We start from the raw sequence: 24424 nt of genomic DNA, 5'->3' as shown, positions 1-24424 counted from the left end.
CACATGCAAAAGGGTGTGAAATGTCAAGTTGAGTGTTTTTCTACTTGATATTTTTCCAAATTTCTTTTGTGCCTCTGCAAAAACCTAACCATTAGCATCTCTTTTTCAAGGACCTCTCTATCTGCGACTTCAGTGAGCTGGTCAACTAATTATAGACTCATCAAAGAACAATTAACACAATCCTTAGGTTTTTTTCCTTTGTGCCCGCAGAGCCTGGGTAACCAGTTCTGGGTAACCATGCAGCAGATGGTACAAAAAGACACAAGCTTTGGGTTTGATTTTTTTTCCAGGAAGAAAAAAAGGCTGGTGTATGAGACACGTTTAAAGACGGTCTCTTGGAGCACTGTGTGTATCAGATGTGGTTAGTGTGGGACAAAATGTTGCCTTGCATGCAGATGCTTGTAAATCAAAATATGAAAAGGAATCAAGTCTTTGCAAGAGTTCTGGAGTCAAAACCTTGTCTCCTGTGTCACATATTCTTGCTTTTGGCCTCACCCCTGACTTCAGCTAATTTTGACTTTTTTAGTTCTTACTCAGCTCAGAGGTGCTGGCAGTGGTGCACCAGAGAGCAGCTCATTATCTCTGCCACTGATATACAGCTGTGGCTGAGGAGCCTTTGCCAGGTTTAATGCTTGGCTGTCTGTTGGTCAGGTCCAGTCAGTTCAGGCTTCTAGTTATCTCTCATTGAAATCAAGGGAATCAGTCTTTCAGGTGAAGTAACAGAGGCTGGATCCTGTCAAACCTCTTCATTATGATTTCATATTAAATGTCTCTCTGTGTTCTTATGGCACAGTTTTTTTCTGATGCTTCCCATGAACTTTGGACATGCTGGCATTTTAAGAAACAGATAGCCCATCTATGGATTTACATGAAATTCAAACTTTCAATCAGAAGGGCAAAGATCAAGTGCTTCCAGAATATTCTTATTGTACTTCAGTTGTGCCCTTAATTTCCAAATAGTTGGGGAAAGAAGGGGACTTATTAGTCTTACACAGAAAAAATAACCATGCCATTCTGCAGCTGTTCTGCTGAAAGTCTTACAACTAGTCCTATTGTTAGCCTATAATAGATAAAATAATTGTGAGGAAAAATGAAGTTAGTAAATAAGGATGCATGGTGCTCAAAGTCCCAACAAAACACAAAATGTGGGATCCTGCATCACAAGGGAACAATTCCCATTTCTTCTTCCAAATTGTCTTCTCTTTCTGTCAACCTTTTGCATCAACAAGATACTACAAAATACTTTTTTTTAATGCTGTAATTTGCATAGGTTACTTGAATGGAGAAGAATTTTATTAGTATCTTCAAGCTAGGTACATGCCACTTGCTAGGAGATTTAGACACCTCACAATACTCCTCTGAACTCTGATATTACACAGAGCTGGATAAGCCACAGAGACTCTGAGACTTAGATACTAAAATGTGTTCAGGTCACTGATTGCAGCTGCATCACTAAATGTTGGATGCTAAATATTTATTAACCACCCAAGCCACAGAACTACCTTTTTTCCTTTCTCTTTAATTTCCTGCTGTTTTTTCTTGAATTTTAAGCTGTTCTAGAGCTTTTGGGAAGAATTTTCAAAACCATCTAAATGACTTTGGGGCATAGTCCTGCTAACTGAAAAGCAATTAGGAGTTTTTGAATACATTAGTCACAATCTCGTGCTTTTAGGCTAATTTTGTTTCAAAGTTGATTATACAGTAGCTTTTAGAGAAGCTAAAGAACTGAATAGGGGAAATGTGAAACTGGGAAACCTTGTTTTCTTTTAGGAAAAACCCAAGAAAGCATTAACTTCACACAGATATATAAAGCCTAAATTTCTTGACTAGGCAGTTATAATTCACATCCTAAGTTTAGATTAATAGCTTGAGGAAAAATTTAGTAAGTCAGTGAAAGGTCTATGCATGTTTGCTTAATATCAGTGGGATTTGCCAGAAAAAGCTGGAATTGCTTTTCTGATGAACTATTTTCCCTACCAATTCCCACCCCCCCTAACAGGCTGATGAGTTCTGAAAATACTCTTCTGCAAGCCAGGGAAGAGGAAGGAGTCAAGTACGAACGGACCTTTGTGGCATTGGAGTTCATTGACTGGCTGATCCAGGAAGGAGAGGCCACGACGCGGACTGAAGCAGAGCAGCTTGGCCGCAGACTTTTGGAGCATGGGATTATACAGCACGGTGAGAAGTTTTTGCCAGGTAGCAAAAGCTACACTTTTTGTAGCCCTTTCTTCAGGTCAGATCATGTTGAGGGGCTCTTGTCTTCTTGGTCATAATATGGCAAAGTTCTAAATCATTTCAGATAGGAGTCTAGGTAACTATTTAATAAGAGTGGGTTTTTCAAAAACTTGATCTGTTCTGAAAATTCTGCCTGTAATGCAGAAAAAGCTAGAATTTGGGGTGTTACAATAACAGCATAAGGATGTGGATAGAAAACAGCACTCCTACACTTGTGGTAATTAACTTGTAGAACTTGTTATCAGTGATAGGTATAATTGAGGTAAATAGCTTTGTAAGGATCAAGTAGGGATTAGAACCATAAATAAGCTAAATTCTCTAAGTAGAACAAAAATGACAGGTTCTTCATGTCTTCGTACTCGAAAGGAGCAGAGCACAGTCTGATGCCAGAAAAGCAGCTTTCCCCCTTGATCATGTTGCAGAGCTGTTCTAGAATGTTTCGTCAAGAAAGAGCATATAATTTTAGGCCAAAGTGGTGTTTTATTTGTCCCGCTGGTATAACTTCTTCGAAGCAGGAATCAAGTATTTCTTCATGGTCCAGTACAATGTGTCTGACAGAGTCACCTTCACCAATTTTTGCCCTCTGTTAAGGGCAGAGGAAGTGGAGTTTTCTCTCTGTGCTGCCCCGAGGATGAAGAAATGAACACTACTGGCACTAAAACCCATTTTACATGTCATCATCTACTCCCAGTGCAAGTTGCCCTTCTGTGACCAGGCTTTTTCCACCACAAATGTGTTGCAGTGCACCTGGGAGTGATGAAGGGATGCCAGGAGATGACAGAAGTAGCTGGCAGAAGCTGTTAGCTATGTTGCTTAATACATAACTCAAAAGTAAGCAGATCCTGGTGATCCGAATGTTGTCATATCAACACTAATTCTGACAGAGAACAAACAATTCATGTTAGTAACAAGTTGTTAATATACAAGGTGCTAGATTGACTAGGTCGCTTGTTGCTTTGTGAGAAAACCTAGTTTTAAGACTAGTTTAATAGACAATAATGGGGGTATAAGTGACCCGCACAGCTCCTCGTGGTTGTAATCATGCTCACATTATCTTTAGCCTCCAATTACTAGGAGCTACTTCTGAATGTTTACAGTAATCAGCTTCCAGTTCTATAATTACCCCTGTGCTTCCTATGATTTATAGGGTGCCAACTGCTTGGAGCTTGATGGACAGGGAAGGTATGCCACTCCTCCTCTTTATAGCAGCAATGATTTCATTCCTATTTTTACCCGAGCATTTTGTGTGTATTATATACAAGGTAAACTTTCCTTAAAAAAAAAAATAAAATTAAAAAAAAGGCAGAAGTGAGATTTATGCTGTGATTGATGTTTTTGCAGAGGAAATAAAGTCAGGACTTGACATTCGGTACAAAGCTGGATTTACATTGCAGTTTAAATCTTTGCAGAACTAAGAAATCTTTGCAGAGCTAAGAAAGTCAGGATGTGGCTTTTACTACAGATCAACCATTGTTTCATTGACTAAGGCAAATGCTCAGCAGTGCACCTTGGCAAGGAAATAGTTTTGCTCCCATCAAGCCGGGTTTCTGGTTGGATTCCTGAGCGATGCTGGCCCTGCTCACCTTTGTGGATTGCCAGTTTTGGAGATCTATCCCCTGCCCATCCTCTTCTAGTAGTCAAGAGCACATGCAAAACACCCTGTTAGAAAGAGATTTGAAGTGACCTCAGATGGGGCCCTGGGAATTGGTGGATTGCTGAGGAAGTGGCCTTCTCACTGCAAGGTACCATCATCTTCCTCACCCAGCTTTTATCAGGGGAAACATAACTCAGTGGGGAATTTGCACTGACTGATGGAGAAGCTGGAAGTGAAATCAAACTGAATGCTATCCTTGGGATTTACCTTTACAAGTGGACATCCTAAACAGATTTCCCTCTTCTCTGGATTTCACTGAAACAATTTGTCTAGATAGTGTCAGGAATACTGATGAGAGTACTAGCACAATTAACACAGAGGTGGTTTGGGGTTCTCCTTAGCAACTGGATACGATCTGTGCATTTTGGAGGTTCATGTAATGTTGGCTTCCTCTAAGAAGGAAGCTTGAAATGAGAACTCCCAGTAAAGAACTGGGGATACAAACTGTAAAATGGCAGGAGTAGTATTCTCTTTTATAACCCCATCTTATGGAATTCTAGGTCCAATTAAAAAAAAAGAGTATTTTTCTATCTCTTGGTACAGTAAATTCATTTCACCACACTATGATCCCTTTGTATTGTATCTCATCAGCAGCACCAAAATGTTACTTGACACTAATTGGCATCCTTGTTGGCAGAACCAGCAGAAAGACTCTTGACTGAACAAGAGAAGAGAATAAAACATTTTCCTGCCCTAAAGGCAATCTTTGCTAGCAGCATTGTTTGATAACCACAGTATGAAAAAAAAATAAAGCTTGCTCTGCTGTTCTGGTGAAGTATTTATTACCTTACCTAATGCAACAGAACGTAATAGAAATAAATTGCATCAAGTTGACAATCTCAGTAGCAGTTTTCCAACCACAACTGAATTGTGCAATTTATTTTTGCTGATACTGACTTTCAGTTACTCATAGAAGCTTTATTTTGCAGCTGAGGTACTGTATTCAAAATGGAGCTTCCTGACACACTTATCTTCACTTTCATTGGTCAGACACAAACCATGTTTCACACAGGAAACAAACACTGATGCTAAATTTAAAAAGGAAAACAGTGGTTTAAGAAGAATTGTGTAAATGATGTAAAAACATCAAATGTTTCAGTTTAAAAATAATCTCCATGATCTCTTTGGGCATATAAAACTATACATATTTCCCCTGCTGTACATGAAAATGATGAAATGTGCTTAAGTGCTGAATTGCTTCCTTCCAAAATCCCACTGGTACATACAGATCATAACCCACAAACCACCATTTTCACAAATAGGAGCCAGATGTCCTTTCCTCTGAACTGGTACTCCCAGGTTATATGGAATAAAAATAAATGTAGCTAGCAGGGTATTATGCACTCTACAATTCTTAAAGGCTTCTGTTGGCAGTGTAATTACCAGTAATTATTCTGCATTTGTGAACACTGATGATCTTCCCCAGAATATAGGAATGAAGACAGGAATAAAGAATTATAAACACAGTGATGAACATCCAATCAGGGCAGGGACAAAAGGTGAACAGAACATGTTTCTCAGCTGTTAAAAAGACCATTTCTATTATGGTGAGGTATGTAAAGCTTTGTAATATTAACAGGTAAAACTTTCCTCCAGGAGAATGGGTCTTTCCTGATTCTTCATATATAAATGGTGAGACAGAGTAGTTACTGTGGTCAAAATTCACATGCAGCAAGAGAAGAAAGAAGTTCCCTGCTGGCTCCAGTATAAATCTGACCAAAGCAAGGATGGGCTGAGGGCAGGCAGAGGACACAGATAGTCACAGCCCTTGCTCAGTCTGGAGAACAGAGATACTGAGTTGTCCAAGAAGGAAAGAGGGTATCCACAAAGCTCCTTCTGGCTTCACTTTTTGACTCATACTTGCTTATGGCACTTGCTGTAACACTTACCCTGCACCTCAGCAGAAGAGCACCACTGCTACGATAGGCTAAGTCCTCCTGCAAGGACTCATCGGGCACAGAAGCTTGAGGGATGGAGAAACGTCTGCATGCCTTGCAAAAAGGCGTAAGGTTTGAAATCTCAAGTGATGGATACTTTCCATTTTAAAATCTGGTTAATACTGTTAAGAGGAACCTATGCCTTCTTAGGATAGCACCTGCAAGGTGAATATTTGCATTTCCTCTGTGGCAGCAACCAAGCCATAGCACATTTAGAAATACTTTTCAGTAGGTTGTGGAGTGTAAATATGATGCCATTTCCCTGCATCGCAGGCAGTACATCGTGTGCCGCAATCCCAGTCAAACCTGAGCAGCAGCACTCACCTTCCCATCCCAGATCATGTTATCTTTCTTTTACTATTGCTGTTTCCCAAGCTGCTGCCTACCTTCAAATGCATGTGCTTAGTGCTATTCCTCTCTTGACATCCCTCCTGCACGTTCCCCAGGCAGTGACCACAGCACAGTTTGGCACACAGAGGTTTGCATGGCTGTCCTTTCTGCTCCAGGAGGGCAGGATGCAGATTCCCAGTTTCAGACCTGCAGAGGAACATATGATGGGGTCTGGAAAGGCCATAGACTTTGCTTTCCTGAATGGGCAAGGGGTGGAAAAGTCTCTTTTGGCAATGACTGGAAGGTATTTTCCTTGAAACATTTTATCAGTGGTAGGATTTTATAATGGTAGTAGATGAGGTAAGATGTCCTAGGCGTGATATAAGGGTCTTTTGCTTTGGATTCGCTTTTCTTCTTTAAAAAGTTTTATTAATTGCACCTGGCCAGATGTGGTGTGTTCAAAGCAGGTGCATGTTCTGCAGCAGGTGCTGATCACCTCTCAAGAGTTAATCTTTTGTCAGCAAAACTCCACTGTGCAAATTACTTTCAGAGAAGAGAACAAACATTTTGTAGTGACTTACTGAGAACAGTAAATATTGACATACGCTCTCTCCCTGTCTCTGCAGAAAAGTCTTAAAACATGTATTTAATTTTCCCCATTCTTTGCAAGAACCCTGTGCCTTTATATACAGCAGAATTTCCTTTAACAAAATGATCAGCACATTTAGCTTCGAGCATCAGGATCCATGGTGCAGTCACAAGTTTGTTGTAATTGTGGAAGTAGATTAAATACCTAGGAAAGTATTATTTCTTTTGATTTTGTTGAAAAGCTTTCCCTCTCTTATCTAAAATGCCCATAAATTGTGAAGTATGTGTTGTTACATTTACCTTACATGTCCAGTTGCTTATGATTAGCTGACATTTGTAAGTGACATTTGTAACTTACTTGGCAAGTGAAAACTTGTCATATATGTGAAATATATGCCTCTGCTTTAACCAACTGCAGGTAGCAATTTATAAGTGCCATTGAACCATCCCATAAATCCTTGACTGTATTGCTCATAGGTTTTCTCCTCCAAAATTAACACATAGATTTTTTTGTATATTTTTCTAGTTGATCCAGCACCTGGATCCCATCAGCTGTTGGATCTATCCAAGATTTCATTGTGTATATTCCATGCTAAAAATTATAAAGCATCACATTTTTACAGATGGTGCCTTGATTTATCTTGGAGAAACACAAGCCTTCAGTTAGTCTTTGAAGTCCTGCAGCACAGCTTTGTTCTTTATTCTAAGCCCAGCTCCCCCTGAGCCTATGCCTTGCAGAGGCACTTGGTTGTTTGTGTGGCAGTTCTTCCCTAGCAGTTCCTCCCCCACAGTAATTCAATTGCGTATGCTAAATCTGGAGACCACTTTGCATATTTTTCATGATTTTGGCCTGGTAGGAAAGTGAGAGAAGAAGAACTTTGTATGTAATTGTACAATCTTCAGGCTTCCTATTGTATCAGCTTCTCATGCTGCTCCTCTTGCAGTTGTCTTTATCTAAAGCAGGAGTGGGCTTGTTCTTTGAGAGAGCCACACACTCTATGCATTATGTAAATCACATACGAAGTCTCCTTTCCATATTAACTACCGAATTCTGTTTTTCTGACAGAGAATGGGTTTCAGTTTTTAACAGCTGCAACAAAAAAAACAGATACCCAGATGGGCCTTTTCATCTTCTGCTTGCCTTGCCGCAGACTGTACTTTCCATACTTTATTTGGAAGCAAAGAAAAGCAGTTGGCTATGTTCTGTAAACTTGCTAAATTAAACACGATAAATCCTCATATACAAATGGAAAAGGCTGCTGAAACGCGTGTGATTCCACACTGGCTTTTCATGCTAGAGTAAGTGTATGTATTTGAAAATAGACTGCAAATAGATGACAAGCTTACGACAAAATGTAGATAGAAACACTTATGTGCGTGCCTACTTTAAGGCAGCTGAAATAAAATATGAATGCCCTGAGCAGAACATATCACTTTACTTAGAGCAGGACACTCTCTATTTCAGTTACCAAGGCACTTTTGACAGTTGTCTATCATAATCCTAATGCTTTAAAGGAAGTGTAAAAGTTGTCTAGACTTTTTTGCACTACATGAATATAGCACAGTTCATTAAAGCAGCTCAGAAGACATGGTTCTCTAAGTATATCATAGCTTTTTTTTCTGGGCCTACATACAGGTCCAGGACCTACTTAATTCTGGACACACTTACTAGCTTCAGCCTTATCTAGGAGGAGCTGGAACAGCTCTCGGTATTTTGTATTTCAGGGCCAGGATCTGCCTTGCAGTGTTCTATCAGAGGGTCAGTGGAAACTGGAGCAGTTCAGGCTTAGATTCATTGTCCATTCAAAGTGAATTCCTTGTAATCCAGATGAGAAAAAGATACAGCGTAGTAGAGCTGCACTGCCAAGAGTTTAACATGCTGCTTGAGTACATTCACAGGTGGGCTTATCTACAGTCTTCATGGCATATATACGTGCATAAAAGGTGGAAATGTAAGTCTGTGTTTTTATGGTGCAGGGAATCCAAGATGCAAAGCCCTGTGCTGGCTGAACATCTGTAGCCTCTCTTCCTTGATCCAAGGGAGCTCCGAGCAGGTGGAATTCATCAATGTGTAAAAGGAAACTAATCTGAATAGGTGCCATTATTAAAATGCATTTGCAGTGCCAGATTAGCTTTAGAAAAACAGGAAGGCTTTGAGAGGCATGGGAAAAGCATTGTCCAGTGCGGAATAACGTGTCGGTTATTCTCCTCCAGCTGCACGTGCATTGGTGCAAGGCAGGACTGGAAAGGTCAGGGCAGGAGTGGCAGAGGTAGGCAGCATGGAGCTGAGGTGAGGAGCAGCCCCAAGGTCAGCAGCTCTGTGGGTCTCAGCAGCTGCTTAGTGTTCTCCAACCTCATGGGCTCACCCTTGCTCTGTGAAAGCCAGAGTGGACACACACTGCCACTGCTTCTCTGGCCAGGGACCGACACTGCACTAGCTAAAGGCCTGAGGCACAGAGGGGCCAAGCTCAGTAAGCTGTGTGCTATGCATGGAGAGAGGCATTCTTTAAGGAACCATTATTTTACAGCATTTATTTGTTTCCTTCCCTTCTAAACGCTGGTTTTGCTTAGGAGAGGGGAGCGAGAAAGCAAAATGACATGAGGCTGCAGCCAGACCCTTCCCTTATCATGCTTCGGGAGCTGGTGGGAGCAGCTGGGGCTGTGCCCTTCTTCAGATAAACTGTCACTCCCTGCAGCCCCCCAGCGTGTCTCATCATCCTGCATTTGGTTTTCGTACAACATCAACTCTTTTGAGGCAGTGTCCTGCCATTCCTGAGGTCAAAACCAGTATGTTCATCTGCGACTTGCTGTGTGACGGCACAGACTGTTGCAGCCAGTAATTATGAAGGTCCAGAATGATCTCCTGCAACTTTGAACTGGGTTTAATGTCATTTTAATAGAGGGAACTACCTGAGTAAAAAGATAAAGTGTTCTTGTGAATAGACTGGGGCCACTGCCTCGTGCCGCTAAAGGCTTGGAAACGTGCTGTGCACTGCTGTAAAGTGTTCAGTCTGCTTTTGTCTTGACGTTGGGAAAGGCATGACATATCCACAGTGAAAACTCCATAGACTCTGCTGGTCTCTTCCTTTTAACCCCAGCACAAGCACGTGCTCACACAAACAAACAGGCGAACACTTCAACACGTCCTCTGCTCTCTTGAGGAGAGCTGCTCATGTGGCTCCTTGGAGAACTTTGATTTCTTTCCCACTGCTCTCTCAACACGGGGCATCTGTCCCCCAGCTCCAGCTATGGGCTTGCTTGGTGACAGCACTGTGTGGGGCTGTGCAGAGCAGCTGGAGTGCATAGCTGGATGTGCTCTACTGGGAACTGCAGCTTTCAGCTGGTAGAAAGCATTAATCACTGCAGTGGAGATGCACATAGATTATCAGAGCTAAAAATCACAGGGAATTGAAGTGGTGGGAGGAATTCTGGGGAAAAGCCAGTTATTAAAAGTGGCCTGATTTTAAAGGCATGACTCACACCATTTATTAAAATAGGCTTTTGTACTTTCTAAAGCCTCCTCAGTTCTATGAAGTCAATGTAAAGCTAATATTCTATCTCTGCTATGCATCAGCCTCCTTGCAAAAGAAGGAAAGACAAGGCTGTTTGAGGCCCATGCAGAGCCCAGAGTTTTGTGTCAGAATCTGGAGAGGAAAGATTTGCGTGGACATTGACGTTTATATTTTATGTGTCTGGACAGAAACCGTTAAGCAGCCAGGCGTAAGAAGCACCGAAGCTGCTACATTGGGTGCTCCCAATCAGAGAAATATCAAAATACACAAACTGAAATCCTCACCAATGAAGTCTGTAAAAACTAGATGAGACTGTAAACAAATAATTGAACTCAATTAAATGGTCATTACCCCTAAAGATGTGTGTTTTGGTATAACATGAAGGCAATACATCTAGGAAATGAGGATACAGGCTTCATCCATTGATGTGAAGCAATGCTGTCCAGAAAGTACTGGTCACAAGTTGTTCCCATTTCATGCTTTTTGTGCAGTATAGTTGTAGTAACTTGTTACTGCGAGCCTGAGATGTACAAACAGGACAACAGCAAGTAAGAGAAGGGCAGTGAGGTTGTAACTGAGCATGGAGTTCTGATAACTGGATTTTAGGAAGGATAAAGAAATACTGAAGAGGATTCAAGGAGTTAAATCATAATTTAAGGGGTGTTATTTATTCAGATTATCAGAGATGTTTGAGAGTTGGCTTCATCACTTCACAGACTTCTTTACAAAGATTTTTTACCAGATCTTATGTAACTTTGTGATGAAAGTGTGACAAAATCCAGGGATTAGCAGCTGAAGTTAAACAAACTCAGCCTTGAGTTAAATCTTCATTGCCTGTCAGGGAAAGTGACTGAAGCCTTAAAAAGCTCATAAGGGAAAGAGTGAAGTGGTCATTATAGGCTGCTTTAAAGTACAAGTAAAAATATATGTATGCAAGATTAAAAGACAGTTTTAAAATTCTGCTTCTGGGAGAAATTTTGTGGCCTGTGTATGTGGGAGATCAAACTGGTGGATTGTGACTGTACCCCCAAAGTCTGGCATCGGTGATTGAATGCATGCTGGTGCCTTTCCCTCAGGACCATAAATGCTCTTGTGCACTTTTATGATTTTGGAAGTTGTCAGTCACCGTATTTTCACTTTACTGTCTTTAGTACATTTATTTCTGTTTCATAACATCGTAACGTGGACGTGTTGCCACATGAGCACTGGTGAATTGAATTGGAATGAGAAACTCATGAAGTCACCCCACCTTGCTCTTTGTATCATCCTCGTCATGTACAAATACAGGTCCTGATACTTGCCAGCCGTGGCCTGACTTTTTAAGACAAATGAGTGCCAGTTTGCTTTTCTATGCTCCATTATGGCGGGCAGTGAACTAATTCAGGAGTGAAGTCAATCCCTATCTCGCAGCAGCAGCTTCCACGAGAGGGACAGATAACTGGAGCAAAAGCCCTGTCAGCTGCCACAAGTTTATCTGCTGCTGCCTGGGTCAACACTTCACATTAGTTTGAGGTAGCAACCTCTAAATTACCTTTAAAGAAATCTCTCCTGGGCAAGTCTGTGCAGTCCTCTCAGCATTCCGCAATCAGCCTGGGAAAGTTCTTCACTCCCACTTTTCTCTGCTGATTGCAGCAAAACATGGACTCTTAAAGCAGTTGATCTGAGCACCTATGCGTGCACTAATACCTCTCACCCAGCATGTACTAAGTGCAGCAAACCCAACCTTCTGGGTGTGCTCTGAGTCCAGCATTCACATAGCTGCGATTTATAAAGGACAAGTGTAGCTCCTCCTGCTTAACCCTGAAAGACAGACACTGCACTGCAGCTGCTTCAGAGGCAGCATGCACGGGTGTCTGCTTCCCCCATCTCAAACTCTACCTTCTGATCCATGGTCTGGAAATCACTTTTTCCACACTGTCCCAGATCACAGGATCATGGAAGGGACCTTAAAGACCGTATAGTTCCATTCCACCTGCTATGGGCGAGGACACTTCCAGATGTACTCATCCTTAGGCAGAGTCACAGAACAGACATTTCATCCCAAATCATGAATATGTGCCATGGGGCACCCCAATAATTTTGGTGAGATATTTTATTTGATGATGTATGTACCAGAAGGCAGTCTGAGCTCACTGCCTCTGTTTAGGTTTTTTTTTAGGTTCTTAAATATGCAAAAGGTTACATGGTGCTACAAATATGTAATCTGCTCAAACTGAGGATGCAGGCTGTTATTCTAACACTCACATGAAACATGAACTATCTATAGAAATGAGGAATTAAACTATGAAAATCAGTGAGCACTCCAGTTTCTGTACTAATGCTACTTGTTATAGGCAGTCTGGCTACAAAGCTTTTGTTTTGTAAATAATGCACAAATATTCTACAGCATGCAGTCATTGGTCTTACCTTTTCCACTTGTATTCATTTATCATATAAAAATTCACCCTTCTGTGGACTAAAATAGTTACAGCATGGATGAATTACTCCAGTGTAAGACCTAAGCTTTGCTCTTGTAAGTATATAAATACTACAGTATTTCAGTCAAAACAAGTATTGTTATTCTAAAATACACTCAGTATCTTGGCATAAAAAAAGTTTACATTATCTAGTTTCATGGTCAGTAGCTATTCCAGTATTTCAGAGAGCTTTACGATGTGTGCAACATGAGTGTGTGTTGATCTCTGATTGCCATCATTTCTGAGGACCGTCAGAGCACTTTGGTTAATGACACAAACTGAATTGTTTTAATGAAAGACGTTAGTGCCATAATGTTTAATTTGAATCAGAAACCATTTCTTGTATTGCAAACTGTTGGCAACAGTAATTCTACTTCCAAGGGAGTATTTGTGGGGCCCTCTTTCCTTGAAGATTATGAATCCCTGTAGCATGCTGAATAAGTAGAATTTGTCTTTTTAAGTTTCAGGGAACATTTTAGGATGTCATAAAAAAAAAGAAAAAAAGGATTTTTTTTTTTTTAATTTACATCAGATTATTCTAATAATGTAGGACATAGCTAGATAGTGCTGCTTTTACTTACTGTGTCAGTGATCTCAGAATGAGACTGGTAGCTGTGAACACCTACATACTAACTGCCTCTGACAGCAAATCCTTTTGTGGATGTAGGCAAGTCTCCAAATCTCTCCTCCTCTATTTCCGTTCTTCAAAAATAGTGATTATTAGTAAGTGCTGTTTAATAGTATTGCATACTATATTTGTCCAAAATGAGGAGCACAGCAGCAGCATGTGCCTGCAATAATTAATGTGTCAGAACACAGTAAAAATTGCTTGCAATGCTATATTTGTCTTAGCAAAGCCGTTTTTGCTCAAGGAGGATGCATGCGCCTGTTTTGAGGTAATAACAGATTCAGCACCAAAATGAAGCAGAGAAAAGCCAAGCAGCTCTGGCTTTTCCAAAGTTCTTCAACAGAACCGGGCAATGTAGGTAACAGGGGTCTATTGTGTAGATGGTATGTGAAACATCACAGTTTGGCTGACTGCTGTGACCTTTCTGCTTTATTCATTAAAAAGGTGTAGAGGGCCATGCTGTACTAGAACTGGTGTCTTCTTTATTGTCTGCATGACTAGACATCCCTGGCATGGATAACATGGAGAAAGTGAATGGACTTTGTCTTCTTTGAGGTTATTCCTTCAGCTCACAAGCATCAAATTACATCCTGGTGGTTTATGCCTAAATACAGCCTTTTTTACAGGTCTGTCACATCTGTGCTGTACTTCTGTGGGGCTCATGGAGAGCCATCTGAGGTGTTAAGAAGGGATGAGAGCAAGAAAGAATGTGTTGGGGATGAAGATGAAGGGAAAGCAGGCAAGCAGGGTTCCAGGCTTTGGGTCTGGTGTTGCATCCTGAGCTCTGCTGCTTTTCGACCCCACATATTGGGCAGAGCAAAGAGCAAGGCAAAGGTTCAGTGTCTGCAGTAGGAGACTGAGACCAAATGACTGAGTGATATACTCGAGAGACTTTACTGACCTCTGAGTGCAGATGTATCTTGTTTGCACTTTACACATAAATATGTATAACCCACCAGTTCTTATGATTCAGTATTGAAAGAAATGAGATTTATAAACTAAGTAAATCCAGCATCTAGATCCTTCATGGAAAAGGTCAACTGTAGGAAATAATTTCTGTGGAACATAATCACAGAAGCTAGGTGAAGATGGATGAAATGCAGCCAGAACATCTACTGCAGCTATTTAAGATGCTGCAGTACTAATGACAGGGGTACTGCAGAGGGCTTTCTTGTGCTCAAGCCCTGAAGGAGTCAGAGCACTTCTGGGACCTGGTACAATTCTGTCCAACTGCTTCATTTTTCATCACTATTGAGATGCAGCATCAGTGGCAGCAAACACAGGCGTTATGGTGATGCTGCAGCCTGTGGGTAGGCTCTGTGCTCTCTCTCTGACACCAGCAACCTGGGATTTGCTCTCAGTGTCAAAAGAGCTTGTAATTAAGACTCCTTTTCATTATGTAAGAAATGATTTTTGGCTGGGTGCCTGTTCCCAAACCTTGTGTATCCATGTGAAAGGGGGAAGTGGCCTGCAGGAAGTGTCTGGGACAGAGTGTCTGTGGTGAACAAGACAGAGGAAACACACAGGTCTTGATTCCTTGCTGCCCTGTAGCTCTGAGCAGGGTGGTCAGTCAGAGCTCTCAGGGACCGCCCTAGACTGATCAGTTTACAAAAAGCTTGATGAAAGGAGCTACATCTGGTCTGCAGGGACCACCAGCAGCAAATGGCATACAGAAGAGGCGTGTGTGGAGATGGACTATGGTGCAACCTGTCATGGAAAGATAAAGAACTTCCGTTTCCACTTGAAAATAAAAAGTGCTTGTCATTAATCAATGTAGTGTAAAAGTTTTCTCTCAGCAATGGCCACTACAGTTCCTACTTTGTTATCAACACTATGAGAGCTCGCATATTGAAGATACCTGTGTGAAGCTGACCACCTTCCCCCTTCTGAGTCTGCAGAGGGGAAGAGGAGAGCTCTGAGTGTTGCTTCCTTACAGTGAGGCATGCAGTGGACACAATGTAGACAGGTATGCTCTGATTTCAGTTCTACCAGCTATAGCCTTTCTTCTACCCGTTTCTTTTCCTAGTGTCCAACAAGCACCATTTTATGGACAGCAACTTGCTTTACCAGTGCAGAATGAATTTCCGCCGCCGCCGGCGATTAATGGAGCTCCTCACTGAGAAATCTCGCTTGATGCCAGAAAGCCACGACAGCCCGTTTTGCCTGCGCAAGCAGAACCATGACAACAGAAAACACACCAGTTTTCTCTCAGGTGACTCATCAACTATACTGCTGTCTGTAGGGTGACTCCATGGGATGTTAAAAAGTCCTTTTTGGACAAGGGGTTTCAGTTCCCTAGGGTAGTTTTGTATGTGGATCAATAGCATTTCAAATGCTGGTCAAAATACGGTGTCCACAAACAAGCAGAACTAGTTAAAATCCCCCAAGCCCAAAGTAATATGTCATACATTTTATGTGGAGTTTTCAAGAAGAGTAAAAGTGAGGGGAAGGGGTCCTGCAGCATTTGCTAGTTAGTAAGAACTAAGAGAATAAATGCAAAGTAAAAAGATGGAAAAACTTACTTATATTGAAATGCCTTCTAGAAGACAGTGCAATGGGAATAGTTCAGCCATCATGTTAGCTGCAGGATGCTCATACAGTGACTTTTCCAGCTGTGTGGAATACACTAACCCCTTCCCAGTGTTGTTACTGAAAGCGTGGCTTATTGCTGTTGTTTTAAAGAAACCAGGGAAGTGGGTTTAATAACTCATATGGGTTCCCTTTCTCTCTACATTTTCTGTTTGCTTGTAGTGAGTCCCACCAAGGAGATAAAGATCGTATCAGCAGTACGGAGAAGCAGCATGAGTAGCTGTGGCAGCAGTGGGTATTTCAGCAGTAGCCCAACACTCAGCAGCAGTCCCCCAGTGCTCTGCAACCCCAAATCTGGTGAGCACCAGCACTGCTTGCAGTGCACAGGAGCAGCATGCCTAGAATCACGCCTGAGTTTATCTTTTTGAAGGATGCATTAACAATTCACAGTGCCACAGGTTTTGTGGGCCAGAGGGCACTATTATCTACTAGCCTCAAGTCTGCTGAACCCAAGCCAGACGTCTGCCTCCAGTAATCTCTGCATCAAGCCCATAATTGTGGCTTGAGCTGCAGTTTATCTCTTAGGAGGACATGCAGTCAGAGGCCCAGATTTGCTTCTTCATTGCCAAGCTCTGGACTGATTCAAATCCCCTCCTAGAGACATTCCTTCAGTGCAAGTCAGAGGAGAGTTTAACTATCCAGTGGCCGCTTGAGTTACTATGAAATAGCACAACTCAGAAAACAGCAGACTTGAAAGAAAGAGGCAGCATTGTTTCAGCCTGTCAGGGACCATTTCAACGTTTTCATTTGTTTGGGTCTTACACCGGGCTGTTTAGGAAGGTAAATGTAGTGCTGAAGCTTATTTTCCTTTTGAAAGGATTTCCTATCCCATGCCGGAAGGTTAAACACACCCATTCTTACACAGTTCACTTAAAATTGTTTCATATGTACATCTGGGAAGGGGAAAACAGACCAGGACAGATATTGTTTCAGCCTCTCTGTCTCCCTCAGAAACAACCCTGAATTTCAAAGCAGAGTCCTGGCTGCCCTTTGTGCTCCTTATTATTATTTCAAATTTACCGGGTCTCTGCTGATGGTGTGGGGAGTGTTTTGCAACGCGGGGAGGCTTCAGTGGATATGTGCAAGTTCTGCTTTCAAAGGGGCGCTGGTATCTGAAGTGATTACTAGAGAGTGCCTCAAGCACTGTATGAATCTCATTCAAAACATTTACAATTTGCTCTGGAGATGCATGAGCTAAAGTGCATTTCATTCCTTCTGTGCGGTGGCCATCATAAAGACAGGCATAGTTACAGCAGTATTTTCTCTCTCTCCTTTTAGCACATTTCCTTCCCTCTCCTTAATCTCTGCAGGGAATTCAGTATGAGGTTCTAAGTTGAAATAATTTGAAGGACTCAGTAGGGTTGCATGCACAGCAACCATAGCACCCCACATCAGACCTGCTGTCCAGCTTAAGGGAACGCTCTCAATACTGTTGGGCATTCAGCACCACCTTTTGATGTGTTGACCCCTAGGTGCAATGGGTTTGCCCCTGTATGAAGAGTGCCACAGTATCATGTTTTGGCAGACTATCTCCCAGGTATACTTCCTGGCAAAGACTGTTGTATGGGGAGCTCTTTGGCCTCAGTTCATCATTAATTACATCCTGGAAACTTTTCTGGGACAGATAAAACACATTCATGTGCTGTCCATAAATGTGTTTGTTATCTGAAGTATGCTGACTATTCTGTTCATTTATGGTTCTGATTATATACGAAGTGTCAACCCATGGGTGGTGAGAAGAAGTTTATTTTAATGCAGCTGATTACACAACACTGGAAGAAGGAGAGGCTGATGTTGCCCTTGCATAAATTCCTTATTTTTCTTTAATAAATTCTCCTGTAGGACTAGTTTTCAAACACCGAATAGCTTTAGCAGACTCATATTTGAAAGAAGACAGCAGTGGACTTATAAACAGACTTCTTTTTAAGAGTTTCACAATTACTGGCAGCGTAGGGTAATTTCTCCCATAGCACAAGCACAGATCCCCACGTCATCTTGCTTGGTTAACGTAAGGCTGTCAGATGTAAATACCATGGAGGAATTCTTAATCCTGTGCTGGACTATAAAGTGATTTTTTTCACAGATAGTTTCCTGCTCTCCATGCCCAGAACACATTGCTGAGCTGAGTGCTAACAAACACAAGGCAGAGGTATATTTATTGTCAGATGAGTTCTCTTGCAGGCAAACACTTAAAACCACCCAGGTCATGACTTGACCAGTCATGTAGAAAAACAATGGATGTGCAATGAAGGGAGGCATGCAAGGGAGTCCTGCCTGGATAATTTACCTGATTCTGACTTGTAGAATGAGCATAATCACTCAGGGTTTCCACATTGATCAGGCATGCTCTGCAAAGCGTAACACTGGCTAAATGGCAATTTGTCAAAATCCATGGGAAAGTAAAAGAAATACGTATTGGTTTGTATGATAGAATTCTGCCTGCTCCCATGAATGTCATTAGGAAACTCAGGAATGTCTTCAAATACCATCTGTGGGAAATTTTATGTTCCACCTGTGACTGAAAAGGCAGATACAATCAGAGTTATTTATGAAGAAAAACAGCCTTAATTTTAAAGGTGAAGTGGGCACATAGGGTGAACAAGATGCGTCTTTACATTGTCCTCTGTCTTATGAAGCATTTATAGACAGATAAAAAATGACACACAGATTGGTATTGATTTGGTTTGGCAGAACTTTAAATTTACTTGTTCAGAGGAAAATTACCTCATTACACAGCAAGGCAATGTGGAATCACCTGTAGAAACTCACTGGTATTTCCTTTCATGTAAAATCCCAGATGGGGTGAGATGTCTGTGCCTACAGCTGCAGAACTCTCTTGGGATAATTCCTGACCTAACCAGAATATTTTTGTTACTTAATTCCATGATGCAAACCTGATTCAGATGAAATAGCAAAGATCACCCAACATGCACAGAGCAGGCTGGTAAGAAAAGCTGCTCCATATCAGGAAGGTCAGTCCCTTTTCTCAACACTGGACTCAGGAACAGCCACTTCTGATAGTTGTGATAATGTTTTGCAGCTCTTGATTGCAGACAACAAAGTCTGTTGGCTAAATGCCCAAATCTGCAAGAACTGAAAGAGTGTATGGGAAGCTGGACCAAAAGGATGTTGTATCCCAAAATTACTTCTGATTTATTAGGAGTATTTCCAGAGGAGTGCTTATACTGAATATTCATTTATCTGCCTCCACAGTCTTAAAGAGACCTGTGACTGCTGATGAGCTCTTGATGCCTGGAGCCCCATATGTCAGAAAAACCTTTACGGTATGTCTCCAGTATTTTTCTTCATTTTCTGCATGTTGTATGCATAAGATAATGCAAATGGGCATTTTCTGTCGGGTTAATTAGAGCTTATTTGCATTTGCTGAGGTTTGTACTTTAAAATCCCAAACTCTGTTATCAGTACTTCCACACATTTCAGGTCTGATTCTGCAGTTGTTTATCCTGTCTTTATGCCAATCTAGTATTGCTGACTTAAATGGAGTGTAAAATTACATAAAGCCAATAAGATTTGTATTATACAAACTTATCTAGACTTTGTGCTCCTGGTAAAACTTGCTTTGCAGGAGTGGAGTGGTGGATTACCTACCCAAATTGGAGTCTTCTACTTAGGCATTTGTAGACTGTGATGTGACAGAAATTTTGATTCATATTCATTTTAAGAGAAAACCTTTCAGTAAAGACATTTTTGAACCCAGTCATTGGAAGCATTGCTTTTTACAGCCTCCTGGTTAAATGAATAAAAGCAGAAAGGAAGTTAATTAAAAGCAAGAGGAATCATTTGGACAGAGCCTTTCCCATGAGTGATACCACAGGCCATACACAATGACCTGTACTGTGTGTTGGAAGATGCTGAAATTACGTCTTGAACAATTTAGATGTTACCCCCTTGAATTTCATGGAGCTGCTTGAAGGTGATCGCGTTGTTGTTTTCTCTTTCCAGATTGTGGGCGACGCGGTGGGCTGGGGCTTTGTGGTGCGGGGCAGCAAGCCCTGCCACATCCAGGCTGTGGACCCCAGTGGGCCAGCAGCTGCGGCTGGCATGAAGGTGGGTGTTCAAAACAAGATGATTCACCCGGAGAGTGTTTGTGCTGGTCAGTGAAGACCTTGTGCTGCCTGTATTTGGGGGGGGAGGGAGAGGTGCGTTTGTTCCCAGGGTTAAATACCTTTGTCTGAGTTTCATGCATTTATGCACTGTGAGTTCTGCTGCCTGTCACACCCCTCCTGTTTCTTTTCTTCTGTCCCTGAGATTCTTCAAGTCTCTTTTCCATAAGAAACTCATTTATCCTTTCCAAGTTGCTTTCCTGATCTGTTCCCTTCTTTAGGTGTTGGTTTCTTTTCCAGTTTGTTGGCTGGTTTTAGTGGTGGTGTTGAGGGGTGGGAGTTGTGTTTTGGGCTGGGTTTGGTTTTTTTTTCACCTTTTTCCAGCTCCGCACAACTTTATTTTCCCAGTTTACACTGGAGTTTAGGTGATTGCTGGAAAGCTTCTGGGCTTTGCCTGTACAGAAAGAGGCAAAGTCAGATATATCTATTGAAAGTGAAGCTAGCATAACCCATTGTTTGCTGTAAAGTAATAAAGTTTTAAGACATTTTGAAGAGTGTATGATATTTTACTATTTCATAAAGAGTTAAAATAATTTCATACATGATTTAAGAAAAATAAATACAAATTCCACGTGAAGGCTGTGGTTAATGCAGAGCTCGTTGACTTACCTGTGGATTTCAGTAACGTCCTGCATATATCTATGAAATAATCCCTGTCTTCCACAGTGAGAAAAATAAAAGCAAAGCATTATCCCAAGTACCTAAAAAGCAAGAAAGGGAGATTAGCTGCTACACCTACTCCACTGTCCAGGCTGGGCTAGACACAAAAGTTGATTTATTGGTATATGGCATGTTTTACTGTACTGTGACAACACAAATGAAGGTTTCAGGAGTATTCCACATGCAGCCGAGTTAGCTATGAATCTTGCACCTGCCTTCTAAATCATCCGCCTTCCCACCACACTCATCCCAGCTGCCTCTCACTCATATATTCACACCCAGCAAGCTAGAAGCAACATGTACTTCCATGGCTCCAGGGATGCACATCCTGCCTGTCGTGTGATTCCAGACCTGCAATGGCACCCTCCTTAGCAGATGTACTACAGGGGCTTCTCTTCTCCTACTGCTGGCTTTTTTAGAATAACATTCGCTAGAACCTACTGTCTTTGAAACATTTACTTTTTTTAGAGGACAGACAGGCAAAACCCTTGGGAAGAGGGAATGGGAGCTGTAGAGCCTGTTGGAGCGTGCAGCACCCTGCTGGCAAACAACCTAATTCCTGAGGGACCTGGCATTTGTGACATGTTTTATATGATACCTAAATAAAACATGCAGTTACATCTCTTATATGAAGAGTATAATTTTCAAATAATAATCATACCTAAAATTTCATAGAATCATGGTTTGAGTTGGGAAGGAGCTTAAGATCATCTAGTTCCAGCTCCCTTGCCATGGGCAAGGACACCTCCCACTAAACCATGTCACCCAAGGCTCTGTTCAACCTGGCCTTGAACACTACCAGGTAAACTTAAAAGACTTACACTTAAAAATTATTAATTTATTCAGATGTATGTTCTTTATCCTGAACTGGGAGTTTTGTGCTTTACAGCATCTTTTACTCTCTGAATATAGGAGCAAGCAGTAAAGTAGATCAGTTCTGAAACCTAACTTGTAAAAGTAACACTGTGGTGTCATATGTTTAATCTTAGAGATTTCACTTCTGCTCTTAGCAGCTTAGATCTGAATATCGTGGGGCTTTGGTTTGTTTTTACTTTTGGTTTCATGCTGGCTGCCCTGTGAATACACACTCGGATGTTCCAGTTAAGCTGTTCTTTCATATTTCACCTATAAAACTGGTTTTATGTAGTAAATGATGTCCTTATGTCTTCATTTGTGCTCTCCATGCATTCATGTACTCCGATAGGGTTACAAAGCTTCGCCTGAACCATTCAAAACATAAGAATGTAAAACAGACTGCTGTCCTGTAGGGAGCAAACAGTATTTTAGACAGTAAAACTGGGATACATTGCCTTGAATTTGCAGTGGTGCTATCTTTATATAAAACTGCTTTTTAGAGCAGAAGTACACAATAAAACTTTATGGCCATATATTAGATGAGTCCCTGTTTAGACACCAAAATCAGTGCCTCATTTTTAGAAACACTTAATACATTTAGCTCCTGGTGAAGAAATGCCAGTTTTCTTTGAAAATAGGTGGTTTTGTTGAGGTGTTCCCATGGCAATAGGGATGTAAATTATAGTGCAGGATTTGAAATCTTTAAAAATCTATGTCACTTAATCCATCTGTTTACAGAACTGTTCAATCTGGCGAGTTTAAAGGAATCGTATGACAAGCTTTAGATGACAGCTCCTGGAAAATAAACCTTCCCCTGTGTGGAAGCTGCAGGAGGGGCACTTTGAAAATAGACTATTGGGCACAGTAACTTCTGGTGGGCTGGTGCAAGAGGCTTTTGTCTGCCAGTGTTGCTCTGACCACTACACCAAAGAAGCGCTAACAAGCAAAGTTGGCTATGATGAAAAGAGCAAGAATTTGAGGAAGAGCCAAGACTTGGCTTTGCAGTTTGTAGGAAAGTTCTTGGCAGCAGCAGCAGGGTTTTTCCTCCTTAAGGAGATGCATCCAGTGTAATCATTTTTGGAAGTGCCTCTATTTGTAAATCTTGTGATTTTGCATTTGGAGCACTATATTCCTGTTGTTGTGTTATGCTGGACTCATTGTAGGACCTCGTTTTGTGCATTTAAAACTCTAATGTGTAGTATTTAAAGCAGTAAACATTACAAGCTAAACTTACCTGAAAGACTTTGTGGTGTGTTGCTGTCAGTTTGACCTTGGCTGGGCTCCTGGCCTGCTCCAAAGTGCTGTGAACTGGGACTCTGAGGAGAAACCTCCATAAGCCCTGACCACGCAGAGCAACAGTGTGGTGGGCACGGTGGTGGGCATCTGGGGTGCACTGGTCTCTGTCACATACCTCCACCTCTGTGTTGCAGCACTTGCCATCTCCTTATACATTATATCCTCTTCTGGGGGAATTTTTAGACAATTTCTTTTTGGGAAAACCCCTGTTAGCATGGTCTGCTGAAGAGGGTGTTACGTTGTGGGTCTTGATACCTCTTCTGGTGCTGGTGAACAGAATAACCACTGACAGTGTGAGGCTTCACATATGAAGATGAGTAAATAATTTAATAAATACCTTGTCAATTAGCTTTCTTAAAGTATTTTTAGCCCTGGTTTGTTGAAGCGCAGTTGCCTGTGAAGCATTGCGAAGAGCATGATTACTGTAAGCGCATGAACAAGTGGCAGCTGGAGGCGACGCGGGGCTATGAAAGGAGTCACTGTTGCAGTGCGTACTTCTGAGTTACTTGCAGCTCTGTTTTGCTGTCTGTTGTTGTCAGCAATGGGAGACAAGAACAGCAGGGTTTCAAAGTTCCCAGGTTACTTTAATATTAAGCATTGATTGGCTGAAAAATTTGGCTTTCTGCAGATGCCAGTGTTAAACATTGCCAGTTGTCAGGAAAACTTTTTCCCTTTTTTCAGTGTTTTATTCTGTAAGTAAATCTCTGTTTTTAAGGTGTGAGTATGCTTTGAAAAGTCATGCAACTTGACTTCAAAGTAGTGACTTAAATTATGCATCACGTTTTATGTATCATTACCCCTCTGCGACAAAAACAAGCAAACCCAGCTTAGTGTGAGTCCTGTGAGAGAGACAAATTAATCACTCATTTTGCTGATTATCTGTTTTTCTCTTTGGCTGGAAAAAAATCAGTGCCCAGCTCTAACCTTTGAGGAATCTGAAGAATATCTGAGTCCTTAAACTGATTTTGAGCAAATTGCTATTCATAGCTGTTTACATCCAAGGCCCTTGTGTCATACAAATTGCCAACAACCACTCAAACTTTTCTATCCTATTCTAGTTCTAGCTCTTCATTTCGGTTAGTAGCAGTGAGTCTGGGGGGACCATGTATGGTCACTCTTCTGTTTCAAGCTTTGCTTAGGGATTACAGTATACAGCTAAGACGATTTCAGCTTGGTTCTGCTCTCCTCCTGATCTTTAAAAGCTGGTGCAGGGAGGAGGTCAGCCTCATAAATTTTCTGTCCGTGCCATCCCCTTCTGCATTTGCTAATGATTATTTCAGGTTCACAATTTATTTCAGTAGCAGAATAAGAGCCAAATCTCAAGTGTAATTGAGTAGCTGCTGTCTCACAGAGAAGATTCCTGCTGGGTTCATTGAGGTCATCAAGCACAGTCTCCCTGCAATCAAAGGAACATAGGTACTATCTGATTAGTCCAAGGAGTCTGAATACTGCCACGATCATAAAATATTATGGGTTTGTAAGGACTAAAAGCTACACATTATACGATGTTAAGTGGTGGGAAAACCAACCCAAAACCATGTGATGTCAGAGGAATTGCCA

General features: G+C 41.5%; 1 protein-coding gene across 3 annotated transcripts in view; it reads left to right on the top strand.

Moving 5' to 3' along the window:
* DEPTOR (DEP domain containing MTOR interacting protein) overlaps positions 1 to 24424 on the top strand; it is a 71294-nt gene that overhangs the window by 30544 nt on the left and 16326 nt on the right. For 2 of the 3 annotated variants that reach the window (XM_062627104.1, XM_062627106.1), the window contains exons 5-9: positions 2000 to 2196; positions 15367 to 15552; positions 16092 to 16226; positions 19143 to 19213; positions 19893 to 19997. In XM_062627104.1, coding sequence (XP_062483088.1) covers positions 2000 to 2196; positions 15367 to 15552; positions 16092 to 16226; positions 19143 to 19213; positions 19893 to 19997 — 694 coding nt within the window. The remainder of the gene's footprint in view (positions 1 to 1999; positions 2197 to 15366; positions 15553 to 16091; positions 16227 to 19142; positions 19214 to 19892; positions 19998 to 24424) is intronic. The other variant, XM_062627105.1, reaches the window with a different exon arrangement.

This window comes from Pezoporus occidentalis, unplaced genomic scaffold, assembly GCF_034315485.1.
Source record: "Pezoporus occidentalis ecotype Australia unplaced genomic scaffold, CSIRO_AGI_Poc_V1 ctg3, whole genome shotgun sequence".
Lineage (NCBI taxonomy): Eukaryota > Metazoa > Chordata > Aves > Psittaciformes > Psittacidae > Pezoporus > Pezoporus occidentalis.
The sequence above is the reverse complement of the archived record's forward strand: the minus strand, read 5'-3'. Positions and strand labels throughout refer to the sequence as shown.